This window comes from Zonotrichia albicollis, chromosome 7 (genome assembly GCF_047830755.1).
Source record: "Zonotrichia albicollis isolate bZonAlb1 chromosome 7, bZonAlb1.hap1, whole genome shotgun sequence".
Taxonomy (NCBI): Eukaryota; Metazoa; Chordata; class Aves; order Passeriformes; family Passerellidae; genus Zonotrichia; species Zonotrichia albicollis.
This window is the reverse complement of record NC_133825.1, coordinates 14,710,528-14,723,429: the sequence shown is the minus strand read 5'-3', so window position 1 is coordinate 14,723,429 and position 12,902 is coordinate 14,710,528. Positions and strand designations below refer to the sequence as shown.

At 44.3% G+C, this 12,902-nt stretch overlaps 1 protein-coding gene across 3 annotated transcripts in view; it reads left to right on the top strand.

Moving 5' to 3' along the window:
• MICU1 (mitochondrial calcium uptake 1) overlaps positions 1–12,902 on the top strand; it is a 92,929-nt gene that overhangs the window by 60,194 nt on the left and 19,833 nt on the right. For all 3 annotated transcript variants that reach the window (XM_074544364.1, XM_074544362.1, XM_074544363.1), the window contains one exon: positions 3,072–3,269. In XM_074544364.1, the coding sequence (XP_074400465.1) occupies positions 3,072–3,269 (198 nt within the window). The remainder of the gene's footprint in view (positions 1–3,071; positions 3,270–12,902) is intronic.

Sequence of the window (12,902 nt, the reverse complement as noted above, 5' to 3'; positions counted from 1 at the left end):
ATAATCACTCAGATGGACTTGGTAGCTTAGTGAGATACCTGAGGATGGAGAGGGGACATGGCTGCATTTGGCTTGGCTGCCCCCTTAAATATGCCCAGAACCCTTAAAATAACACACTCTTGGATTTTCAGGCTGTCACATCCTTCAAGGTCAACCTTTTGGCATCTTTTATGGGGTAGGGAAGTTCTTTTGAAGAGCCTTTTGTGCTGGGTGGGACAGCCCCAGGGATGGAGGAACTTCCAACTGTGGCAGAGAGCAGCAGGCAGCAAGGAGAGGGTGCCCTTGGGTTGAAAACCCCAGGATTTGTGCATGAGTGGGAAGAAATGTGTTGTGAGCTCACAAGGATGGGCAGTAAAGGAGTGGAAGCTCTAAAACATTTGAAGAGTTTTTTCTTCCCTACAATCCCTGGATGTGGGGAAAATCTTTTATTTAAGAAAAGATTGATGTGGCACTGGGTGCCAGGGTTTAGTTGAGGTGTTGGGGCTGGGTTGGACTCAATGATCTTGGAAGTCTTTTCCAACCTGGTAATTCTGTGAATTCTGTGATTGCTGCAGCTTCCCCACCTCCTGGGATTTTGCTGGGAAGAAGCTGCTCTGCTGACCAGGGGTGGGATGAGCTCTAGAATGATTATCTGCAAACTGGTTGAATTGTTTCCTAAAACTCATTTTAAGCACTTGATTCTCTTCTTTCTTTAAAATGGACTGAAAAAGCCAAAGCCTAGGTTGGCCAGAGAGTTTGTGGACTCCTCATCCTTAGAGGTGTTCAAGGCCAGGCTGGACAGGGCTTGGAGCAAGCTGGTCTAGTGGGAAGTGTCCCTGCCCATGGAAGGGTTTTGGAACTAGATGGTCTTCAGGGTCACTTCCAGCCTGAATCATTCTGTGATTCTCTTAAGCTCAGCCAAATTTTTTAATTGTTGTGTCTCCTGAGAATTGTTTTAGGAGGAAAAGAAAGAAGGATTGTGGAAACCCAGGGCACCAGGAATATTTCTGTGTCTGCTCTGGGGTGCCCTGACCCCCAGGGGAGCACTGACTTTGTCCCTCATTCATGGAGAAAGTTTCCTACACTCCAGAATAGACTGAAACCCACAAAAATGTGCAATACATTATAGAGAGCAGTGCAGGTGTATCACTTGGTGAGAAATTGAGGTTTTGGGATTTTTAGTGTGCTGTGGATGGAAGCAAGATGGAGGGCACAGGGTGTCACCCTGAGTTTCTTCTTCCTGCTGCTTCTTTCTCCTTCTCCATGGGTTTGGGTGGCATTTTGTAATTGGGTGGAAAAGTCCCCATTGCAGCTCTTTGGGATCAGTTATTGGGTTAAAAGGGAAAATTATCCAGGTGTCAGTTCTTAATTGGATACCTTAGTCTTAAAAGCCCTTGGAACAAGAGATTGTTGCCATTTTGTGCCTTCTAATGAAAAGCTGCTGAACTCACAGCAGTGAGACTGTTTTACTGATAAGAAATAATAAACACCTTAGTCTGAACATGAGCTACTGTCTCAAGTGCCTTCAATCCAGACCCAGATGAGAGGAATGGAAGATTTGTCTTTCCAGACAAGCTGTGGGTCTGCTGGTAGATAAAACCAGCGCTGTGAGATAAACAATGGGAAGGATTCCACTGATTGATGAATGGAAAAAGATATTTGCTTTTACAAATAAACTTTAGGTTTGGAAATTAGACATTGAAAGATGAAAGAAACAATGGGGAAGAAAAACCTCTAAATTCCATAAGAATTAAAACTTAAAAGGGAGGGTTATACATTAGAGGGAAATCTTTGGTGACCCCAAGATGCATTAGAAAGTCTCTTTTCCCAGCCTAGCAGTTGAAGAAGGAGTCAGAACTCTTCAGTTCTCGTTCTCAAGGTTGTTTATTATGCCTTATCTATAAAATTCTTTCTCTGGCCTGCTGAGGTCCACTCAGCAAGACAGACAGAGGCACTGACACTCTTGGGGTGATGTTGCCTTGGGGTGATGTGTACATTATTTACCATAACTTCCCAATACCCATCACCTATGTTAGACTGTGAGCTTCTACTCTAAACCAATCCAACAGTGCCAACATCACCACAGAAGATGGAGGCCAAGAAGAAGAAGGAGAAAGGCTGGACATGCCCAGATTCCTCCATCTTGCCTCCTGAACCCCCATTCTAAAAATCAAAAAAAATCTATTTTTCACCCTGTGACAAACTAATCATTATTCTACTTAGACTTTTGTGGCTTGCAGATCCTCTTATAAGGTTGGTAATTTTTTCCATGGGTCATAATCAAAGCCACAGATGTTCTGGGCTCTGTGTCGGGGTCCCTGAGCCCCCTGGCAGGGGTCCTGGCAATCCAGGACAGCCAGAGAGATGCCCTGAATTCCAACATGGTATCAGGTGTTTTGGGAAGTCTGTACCTTCCAAGTACCTCAACCAATGGAAAAAGAGAGAAGGGAAATGGGGCTGGGAAATTGGGATAAAAAGGAGGCTGCGTCCCCCAAAAATTGGAGAGATCCCAGGGAAATGCCCCATGACCTCTTCCTTTATTCGAATAAAGTCAAAGGACTCCTCTGTCTCCTTTTTGGACATAAACTGTTGCAGACATCTCTTCTGAAAAATCCTTTCCTTAGGATTTTTCCTCCTGAGAAGCTGAGAGGCCTCAGGAACAAAATGTAAACATTGATTATCTGCTGCTGTGGAATGCAACAGGTGCATCTGTGATTGACCCATGTTGGTTGTTTGTAATTAATGGCCAATCACAGTCAACTGGCTCAGACAGACAGTCTGAGACACAAGCCTTTGTTATCATTCTTTCTTACTCTATTCTTAGCTAGTCTTCTGATCAAATCCTTGCTTCTATTCTTTTAGTATAGTTTTAATGTAATATATATCATAAAATAATAAATCAAGCCTTCTGAAACATGGAATCAGATCCTCATCTCTTCTCTCATCCAAGAACCCCTGTGAACACGGTCACAATAAACCTCTGATGTTGGTGGATTCATTTTCTAGCACAGAGAAACAGCAGCTGGTACCCCCCAGAGGATGCCACAGGCTCTTGGCTGGCTCTGACTGTGCCGTCCTTGCTGTGTGTGCAGGTGCAGAGCATCATCCGCTCGCAGACCAGCATGGGCATGCGGCACCGGGACCGCTCCACCACCGGCAACACCCTCAAGACCGGCTTCAACTCCGCCCTCACCACCTACTTCTTCGGGGCTGACCTCAAGGGCAAGCTCACCATCTCCCACTTCCTGGACTTCCAGCGCAAGCTGCAGCACGACATTCTCAAACTTGAGGTTTGGAATGGTTTGTTTTTGTCCAGGGGAGGGCAGTGCAGCATGGGTTGTGCTTAGGGTGGGTGTGAAAAACTCCAATCGCTTGTTTTCTTAAAATCTTGAAAGTTTAAAAGTAATAAAATGGTTATAAAAATAGTAATATAATTAGATTGGACAATTAGAATTAGGACAATATGAGACAATAAAAACAAAGAGTTACAGACAGTCCAGGTACCTCTTTCTGGGCAAAATAAGCCCAAAAAAGGACCCACGTTAACAGAGGATTAACCCTTAAAAGCAACAGCCTGTTGCATATTCATACACCTCATCCATGATGCATAAATTCCATTCAAACACAGGATTCTGCCTGGGCAGTGTCAGCTCCTGCCTCTGAATCCTGACAGTGTCTTCAAGGCTGAGCAAGGTGGGAAGAAGTTTGTTTCTCCTGATAATGGAGCAATAAATTCTTTTTCTCTGAAAGATTTGGGTGTCCTGTGGCTGCTGTCTGGTGCAAGTCCTTTCTTTAAGTATCTTACATAGTATAGTTTCTATTTTAACATTGTGTTATAACTTAAAACTAGATTTAACACACTACTAAAAAGATTAATATAGCATAACTTTCTAATACAACACATATTCATTTTAATATTTGTGAAAAGCCAATCCTAAAATACACATTTTTCACAGTGGGGCTTCTGGAGGAGGAGCAAGAGCCTGGGAAGAGTACAGGGGAAATTTCTACAGTTGTGACTTGCAGATCCAAGCTGTTTAATTCCTGATGGGCATTTCAGTGCCTGTGGCACTGCCCAGGGAATATCTCCAGCATTTGTTGGTGGCTGCTCTTGGTACATCCTGGGTGTATGTTCCTCTAAAAGCCTGGCTGTTGCCTTGGCTCTGCTGATGGGGATGATTTAAGGGAAAAACAGCAGAGGTTGTGAGTGGCCTGTTGCTGCCTTGCTGACGAAGGTTGGTCTGAGTCCTAATCAGTGAGCTGGGCCCTAAAGGACCAGGATTTATAACAGTCCCAAAATTCTTCATTGTCACCATCATATTTGCTGAAAAATCTCTTTGCCCAGGACTGCTTCTCCTGGGAAGCTGAGAAGCCTCAGAGAAAAATGAAAGCAATAATTATCTGATTTGCTTCTCCTGTGTTTTGCTGCTTTGGACATTATTTACCAACAGGTCATTGTTTGATTGGTTTTATGTGAATTGTTTTAACTTAATGACCAATCACAGCCAGCTGTGATGGACTCTGGGCAAGAGTCACGAGATTTATTATTATCTTTTAGCCTTCTCTCTGTATCCTTTATTCCTTAGTGTAGTTTAGTATAGTATTCTTTTATATAATATAGTAACATAAAATAATAAATTAGCCTTCTGAGAACATGAAGTCAGATTCATCATTCCTCCTCTGTCTGAGGAACCCCAAAAATATCACATTTCATCTCTGCTTTTGTCCCTATCTTTTCTGTTTGCTTCATTTTTCTGAATGTTTCTGTTGGGAAGGTGTTTAAGACTTGTTTGGATCCTTCTCAATAGGTGGTCTCTGTTATGTGACCTCTGTTCACTCCTGGATGTTTTATGAGAAATGTTGTCCATCTCTTCTGAACTTAATCTCCTTTTTAATTTGCATTACCCTGAGTTTCAACAGCAGCTCCCAGCCTCCTGCTCCTAGTCACAAAACCTGAATTTAAGCATCACCCTTCAAAATTTGGTTCTTCTGTATAAAATCAGCAGAAGGACAGGAACAGGGGACTTGTTGGTCTGTCTCAGCTCCCAGGTAGAGCTGACTCAGTTGGAAATGGTGCCCATCACTGCATCAGGCTGCAGGGTTCAACCTGGCTTGAGCAAAGCCAGGCTTTTATTTGCATTGGAAATCAGGATTTGTGCATAAGATGTCCCCCAGCCTGTCAGAATAACAGAATTCAGAGCTTTGTCTCTTCAGTCTGGTGTATTATTGCTCATATGCTCAGGTTGTGTGATCAGCATTTTCTCAAATTCTTATCAAGTCAGTCATTGCAATTTAAAACTGAATTTATTCCCTTTTTCATTTGGAATTTACAAATTCAAGTAAGGAACTGACCCAAGGACTGATTATTTTATTTTTGTGGAGGCAATTGCCTGGTTCACTGCCTTCATTTCGTGGCCATTAAAGCAGGTGCTGTGGCCCTGCCTTTGCAGGGGGAATTGGCTGTTCAAGACAATGTTCTTTGTGAACTGGGTCAGCTCCTCAGTGCCTCTGCAAATTGAAAGGAATAAAATACTCTTTAAGGTGAAGAAACATCAGGTGTAACTTGAATGTAAAGGCAAGAGAAGCAGAGATTTTTCTGTGCCCTGTTTTCCCCTGCCCTGTTCACTCCAGGGTGGGCACTGAGGTGTTCCTGACCCTGTGCTCCCTCCACAGCTCCCCACTCCCCTCATTGAGAGGCAATGGAGACTTTTCTTTTCAGTTTCATGATACTTGTTCTTCTATTTCTGCTGTGACAATTTAGTTCTTGATGATTTCAGTCAATTGTGATCTCCTGGCTAGTTGCTTTTCTAACAGATTATTTATAAGTGGGGACAATGAAAGACATTTATGTCTGGGTAAGTTATCAGATATCATGAAGGCATCATTACTGACTCCCTGCCAGCACCACACTGATACTCATTTCCACTGAAACATGGATGGTTCTGCTCTGCCAAACTGAACTTTTCCTTGAGTTCATGCTACTAAAGCCCTGATTTTCCTGTTCCTAACTCTCATTGATTTAGGCAAAACTGGCCTATTTCTGCCCTCAGCATTATGCAATGGGGCTTCTCTCCTTTTCAGCTTTTATCTCTTTTGACCTGATCTCCCACCTTTCCTCCTTGCTTCACATTTGATGTGTTTGTTCACACTTAAGGAGCTTTTCCCAGAGTGTCTGGTGGGTTTGTGTTGTTCCTTTGCCAGGGAGTGCCCTGATGCCCTCAGCTGCTGGAAAAGCACAGCAATTCAGAGATGAGATTCTCCTGAGAAGAGAGGGGTTTACCCTGACCCATGTAAATCAGGGAAATGTGAGAAGTGGTGCTGTGCTGAACTCTTGTTCCCTCATCTGCTCATCCTCTGCTGGCTCAGTAAAACTGGAGCATGGCCTGAAGCTGGGCTGTTGGTTTGAAACCTGGTTTTTGTTCATGTTCAGAGCTCTGGGGAGGCCCTTGGGGAAATGCAGGTCTGAAGAATCTCCTGGGGCTGCTGCAGCCCCTGAGTGACCCAGAGCCTTTGTTCCCCAACTTGGATGCTGGCTTTGTCTCATCTGAAGGAAAGCTGCTTTAAGAAAGAACTTTCTTAAAAAGCTTTTTCCCTTCAGCTCAGGATTCAGGCATTTCTACAGTTCATCCCCTTGAGCTGTTTTCTGCTGACTGAAGGTGGAACAATAGTTTCTGACCATCTGAACCCACTTTATCTTCCTCCTACTGATTTCGGTTCATTTTTTTAAAATCAAAATATCCATGCATATTTTTTGCTAGAATTCAGCAGAAGCCCTCACAGAGGAATTAACTCAGACAAAGCCCTGAACATTTCAATGTTCCTTATGGCTGAAGTGTTGATAGCAGGTTTAAATAACCATGGCCTGCTGTTTTCTTCTTCTCTTCTGCTTTTATTTCTTTTTTTATGCAAGTATATTTTCCATCATTTTATGAAGACTCGGCAGTCAACTCAGTTGCAGGAAGGGAAGGATGAGGAAGGTAACCACAGCCAGAGGTAGAGGAGAAACTTTTAATGCCTTATTTCAACATTTTGGGGTTTGGCTGCTTGGAGAAAGCTGTGGTCAGTTTTTGGGTTATGGGGTGGCCCAGCTTAGCTAAAGCTGAGCCACAGGACCCAGCCCAGCAAATGGAGCTCCTGGCAAGGTCCTACAGCCAGAACTCCTTTTTTCTGGTGGCTTGCTTTGACAAACAGTGACAAGTTTGTCTGGATGGGCTCTGCAGCTCTCACATGTCCACTTGGGACGGGTGGTGTTGGGCTCTTTTTTTGGGTTTTGAGTGGAAGATCTCTGTGAGTCTGGAAGATGAATAGGACTTGACATCATTGTTTATGCTGTTCCTGCTTGTTAGTGCCTGTCCCAGATATTCCTGTGTCCTTGGAGGACCAAAAGGAGTCCCAGCCAGCATTTAGGGCTCTCCCAGCCTAAATTTTTTTAGGATTCTGGAAGAGCACCCAGAAAAGATGTGTGAGCCCTTTGTTCTCCTTTTCTTTGTCACTCCTGCAAGGCACCCCAAAATCTACTAATAGCACTGATTTAATCCCTATATTTTTCATCTTACCCCAGGGTTAAGGATGCCCCAATGTCCCTCCCAAGAAAAAGGTCTTCAAAACAAAGTAAAATGGAATTCTGTAAGAATATGGCAAAGGTACAAGATATCACTGCTGTCATCTGGAAAATTCCTTATTTTCTGTGTCTGTTCTGTGACAGGTGATGTGGGAGTAACCTCTTTATCCTGGAAATTCCTGTTTTCATGGCCATTGCCAATACAGTTACTGCCTGGTTTGGGTTTTTATGAAGAAGGGGTGCTGGATGCTTTTCCATCTGCACACAGCTCATTAGAAAGTCCTAAATCCTTTGGGATCTCAGGCCTGTCTTATAAAATACTCTGGTTTCAGAATGGCGTTTTATGGTAATAACTTAAATATTTAAGTGCCTTTCTGAGTCCCAGTGTTGGAATAGTTAGATTCCAAGTAATCCTGTAGCAGGTATTAAAAACTGCTCTGTTGTTACCAGCTTACTCAAGATTTTTTGGGATTCTGCCCTGTTTTTTATATAGGCTGGCAGAGCAATCAGCATTTCAGTGATTTGTTAACAGTAACAAAACTTGCAGTAATGAGTCACATATCTTTGTTTCTGCTGCAGTCATTTAGAGGGAAAATGAGTAACTTAAGTAAATGGTTTTGAGTAGCCTGAAAAATGAAGTCTGGCAGTGTCAGATTGGCTGAACTTGGTAAGGAGGGGCCCAAAACTCAGACTTTTAGAGGTCAGTTTGCTACTGAACTTACACAAGACATTTTTGTTTGGTTTTAAGTCACTTTTATGACAATCTGTGTCATGATCAGCTGTGTTGTCTCTCACAGTTCCCTTTGCCTGCTGATCCTCTCACTTCAGCCTCACCCTGACCCAGCCTGTGGGAACAATGATGGGGAATGTCATGTTTTCCCTTTTTCCTTATGAATTCTGCCTTTTCAGCAATCCTGTGATGGATTTTGTGTACTTACACAGTTTTGTCAGTTCTGTATCTATATCTTGCATATCTACAACTCCTGCTTTAGCTCCAGATTTGATTTCTCTTCCTTCACATGATGCTTACATCTGAAAAGCCAAACCAGCACTTGTGGAATTGCTTCTTCAGTAGGGCAATTAATGACAGGTATAAAAGTTGTTTGTGTTCTCTGCTGGTGATTTCCTGGCCTGGCTGCAGGGGAAGGAAGGAGGATGGGCTGATGGCTAAATACAGAAAGCCTGAAGTGTGCCCAAAGTGTGCCCCATGAGTGCTCTGTTTGTCCCAGAGGATGAGTGATGTGTCACTCCTGTCAGGCCCTGACCAGATAAAAGGTGTGTTGATAACTAATAACCTTTAAACAGCTCTGGAGGAAAAGAGGATCTGGATATGGAGGCTGTGCCCTCCAGAATTATTTACTGGAGTCAGAGATGGACACAGCCATGATGGATTTAGTGGCAAGGAGAGGGGAGTTACCAGGAGACCCTGCAGACCTACAGATTCCTTCTTCTGCATTTCCCTGGTAGGAGATGAGGGGACAGAAGTGAGGCTGATGTCCCTGCCTTTGTTGGATGGCCATGAAAGAGTGCTGGGTGACAGAATTGTGTGACATGCCCAGTTAAAAGTGGGGTCATCCAAGCAGTGTGAATAGTTTCATATCAGGGAGCTCTGCAGTTAAGCAGGCACAGTCCAGCATACACAGATGGAATCCGGGAATTTCTGGGCAGGCAGTGGAAGTGACCTGGACAGCTCATCCTGGTTTTGACAGCGTTCAGAGCTGGCAGCCTGCTTTTGTCTTGGCATGTGAGTGGAAAGGGTCTCATGCAGCTTTCAGGTTGACTGCAGCATCTCAGCTTTGGGGAAAAGCTGCCATTCAGTTCCTGTCCACTGTCAGCCAGAGACCTGGGGAGAATTCAGAGTGGAACATTAGTATGGAAAAAATATCTGAGCCCAGGGATAAGTTATGAGGCCATGGTATGTGCAGCTTAAGGAAGGGCAGAAGGGAGAGATAACTGTCTAATGGAAACACGAGGAGTCACCATAAAGGAGTCTGAGGCAAGTCATTTTCATCAATCAGGAACAGCAGAGTAGGTAATGAAATGCCTAAGTGTGCACCAGGGGAAGTTTAGTTGAAATCCAAGGCAGGTTGAATTCCAGTCCTTTTTTCCATGGAGCAAGGGGATGCTGGGTGGGCTTTCACTGTCACGGGGAGTTACCAAAAGCTGGGCTTTGTCCCTCAGTCAGAAGATGCCATAAATGCAGTTCCTAACTGATTCCTCCCTAGTCCAGGTGAGGAAACTTGTGCCAGAGAAATCAAACCCTCCCAGCCTCACTGTAAAAGAGTCTGTGGGGTGGTTTTGGGGGGCCTTAGGATTATAAGAGCATACTGAGCAACTGCATGTCAGCTGTAAAATCACAGAATGTCCTGAGTGGGAAGAGACCCACAAGGATCATGGAGCCCTGCCCAGGACACCCCAACAATCCCACCCTGTGCCTGAGAGCATTATCCAAACACTCCTGGAGCTCTGGCAGCCCTGGGGCAATGCCCATTCCTTGCGAAGCTGTTCAATGCCTGATCACCCTCTGGGGGAAGAACCTTTGCACAATATCCAGCCTAAACTCCTGCCTCAACTTCAGGCTGTTCCCTTGGGTCTGTCACTGGTCACCAAAATATCCAGTGATCCAGGAGTGTGCCAGTGAGGCTGGCAGGGTGTGTGTGGCAGTTCATGTGCTGCAGCTGCTTGTGAGCATGGCTGGGACGCAGAGGAGCAGCTGTGGCATCCTTCTGTTTGGGATGGATGCTTTATGGGGCACCCACCCCATAAAGCATCCTCTTCTGGGGAGAGAAGTGCCTTGCTTGTGTTAGAACCAGGTGACTTGAGTGTGGTTGATGCAGTGGCTCTGCAGGGGAAGCTGTGGAGGGTTTTATTGGAATTTCTATTTATTGCATCATTAGCAGCACTGGAAGGCTTTGCTCTGTACCAAGAGGCTCCTTTGCTTTATGAGGGGTGTGTAAATCCACTGCTGAGCTCCTGCAGTGCAGCACAGCCTCATGTGGGACCCCTGCAAATAAAATCCCAGGAGTGCTCTTTGCATTCATTACCTTGCCACAGGAGTGTGTGGAGGTTGGTATCAGAGTCCATAAATTAGGAGATGTGAGTTATTCTGCATAGATGCTCTTTTGAATGTGTGCACAACCAATTTAGCCAACAGCAGGGAACAGCAAAAGCTGGGGGGCAGAGGTTGGGGATGTCTGTGTGAGCACATTCTTGTAGCAGGTATCTGACCTGTGCCTCCTCCTGCTGCTGGATAAATAAACACTCAGTCCTCTTGTTCCTTCTCCCCTTCCAGGCTCTGAATTCAGAGCTGTTCTGCAGCTCCTCACCTTGCTGGCTGTGCTTCAGCCCTGCCTTTGCTTCTGCTGATGTAGGAGGAACATGGAAGCAGGACCCTTTTTCCTGCTAGGCTGAATTAAACTCCTGCAGACCTGTTCTTCTTGGAGAATTGAACACCAAGGTCAAGCAGAAAACAATGTGAACTCTTAACAGGCAGTGAGGGAGCTGTATTTCTTAATAAAACTGTGTACAGCAGTTCCATGGAGACTTAGATGTTGGGATTTTTCAGAGTAATGGCTTCACTCGGGTTCTTGCAGCTCTGCTGTCCTGTGTGTTTTCCTGCAGGAGGGTTGGGACTTTGTTCTGCTTCTGAACTTTCCTCTTGTTCAGGGAGTATGCAGGACAGAAAAGCTGCTGTGTTCCATGGCACCAGGAGCATTGTCAAGGGCAGGGATGGCAGCAAGGTCTGGAGAGCAGGCATGGGAGGAGATTGCTCAGCTCTTCCCCCGCAGCATCCCTTTAATTTAGCAGACCTTTTTCCTTAGCATTACTGATTCCTTTTCTTCAGGTTTCCTTCCTGTCATTCCCTCACTGCACTGAATTTCAAAACACTGATCTGCTCAGAGCCTGCAGGAAGATCTTTTCATTCATGGGGCTGAAGTTCAGGTGCAGCCATCTTTACATAACCTTCTTTAATTGCTCATTAAAGCAGAACAAGTGGCTGGTGATGGCAATGAATTTTTCCCCTTGCAGGCAGCAGTGGCTTGCCAAGGTCAATGAAATCTCCAAAGCTTCTCTCCAACATCAGCTCTGCTGGGATTGCACTGCTGCTGACAGATGGACATTTTGAACCTGGCTGCTACATATTCACTTAGGCAGAGAGGGGAAAGTGTGAACAGGGAGAGCATTTGGAAGATTAGATTTTTCTCATGTGAAAATAGCTCCCATTTCCTTCATTTCTTTATTATTTTTTAAGGTAAAAGAGAAGCCATGGTCCAGGCTGGGTTTGGCATTTCCTCCTGCCCATTTTCATTCCTCCTGCTTTGGCAGCTCTGAGCATCTTTAGAGCTGTGTCTTTGGGTGGGTTTTACCAAATAAAGCAATAATTACACCCAGGGGCTCTGTAGGCTGTGTCCAGAGCAGGCTGAGCTTCATCTTGCAAAACTCAGTGCTTTAGATCCATGTCCAGAGAAGAAACCTTTCAGCATAAATTATCCCCCTCCGAAAAATGAGTATTTTAAATCTTAAATCTTCCCAAACAAAAAGCCTTTAGAAACTTTTCCCTTTCTTTTCTTCTGGCAGTAATTCAGTGCCTGTGCAAACACTTCAGCTTACTCACAAATACCTTAAATTTTTTTGGATGGACGAGATTGCTGGGATTTAGGGAGATATATAGTGTTTTCCCCTTTCTTTTTCTTCCTGTCATAGTTGTATATGCAACTTGATAAGAGATCCTGGCAGCCTCCTTCTCCAGAACAGTAAACAGAGCCAGTGCTGCAGTAGTTTGCAGATAAATAATGTATTACAGCCTGTCAAATAAAGCTTTGAGCAAATACCACTTTAAAGGGTCATATATTATGAATCTGAGTATTACCCTATAGATCATTATTTCCCAGACCCTTTTGATTCCTTATTATGCACAGAGCAGCTCTAGGAACAGGTCACCTTTTCCCACTACCCCTAAACCTGATGGAATTAGTATTAGCAAGATTCTGCCGTGTGTGTTTTTTATTTAATTTGCAGAAAGAAGCTCAGAGATCATCCCTCAACACTTCTCTCCCATCCAAATGTCCTTGAAGATGTATTTCTCTTTGCTGTCTCAATTAGGAATGTGGCACACATACATTTATTTATTTAAGATCCTTGCTTTGAGGTTGCAGGGAATACATCATGTTTGATTGGTTTTTAAGGGAAACCTTCCTAGAAATTTAGGAGCCTGCTAAAATACAGCTGGATATTTAGCTAATGTGAGTGTTTGAAGAGGACAGGGAGTATATCCTTTTGGCATTGCTTTAGGAAAAGTCTGAGTTGTGTTTTCATGGTGCTGGCTCCAGTTACAGCTGGGTGTTTCCCTCCTGCAGTGATG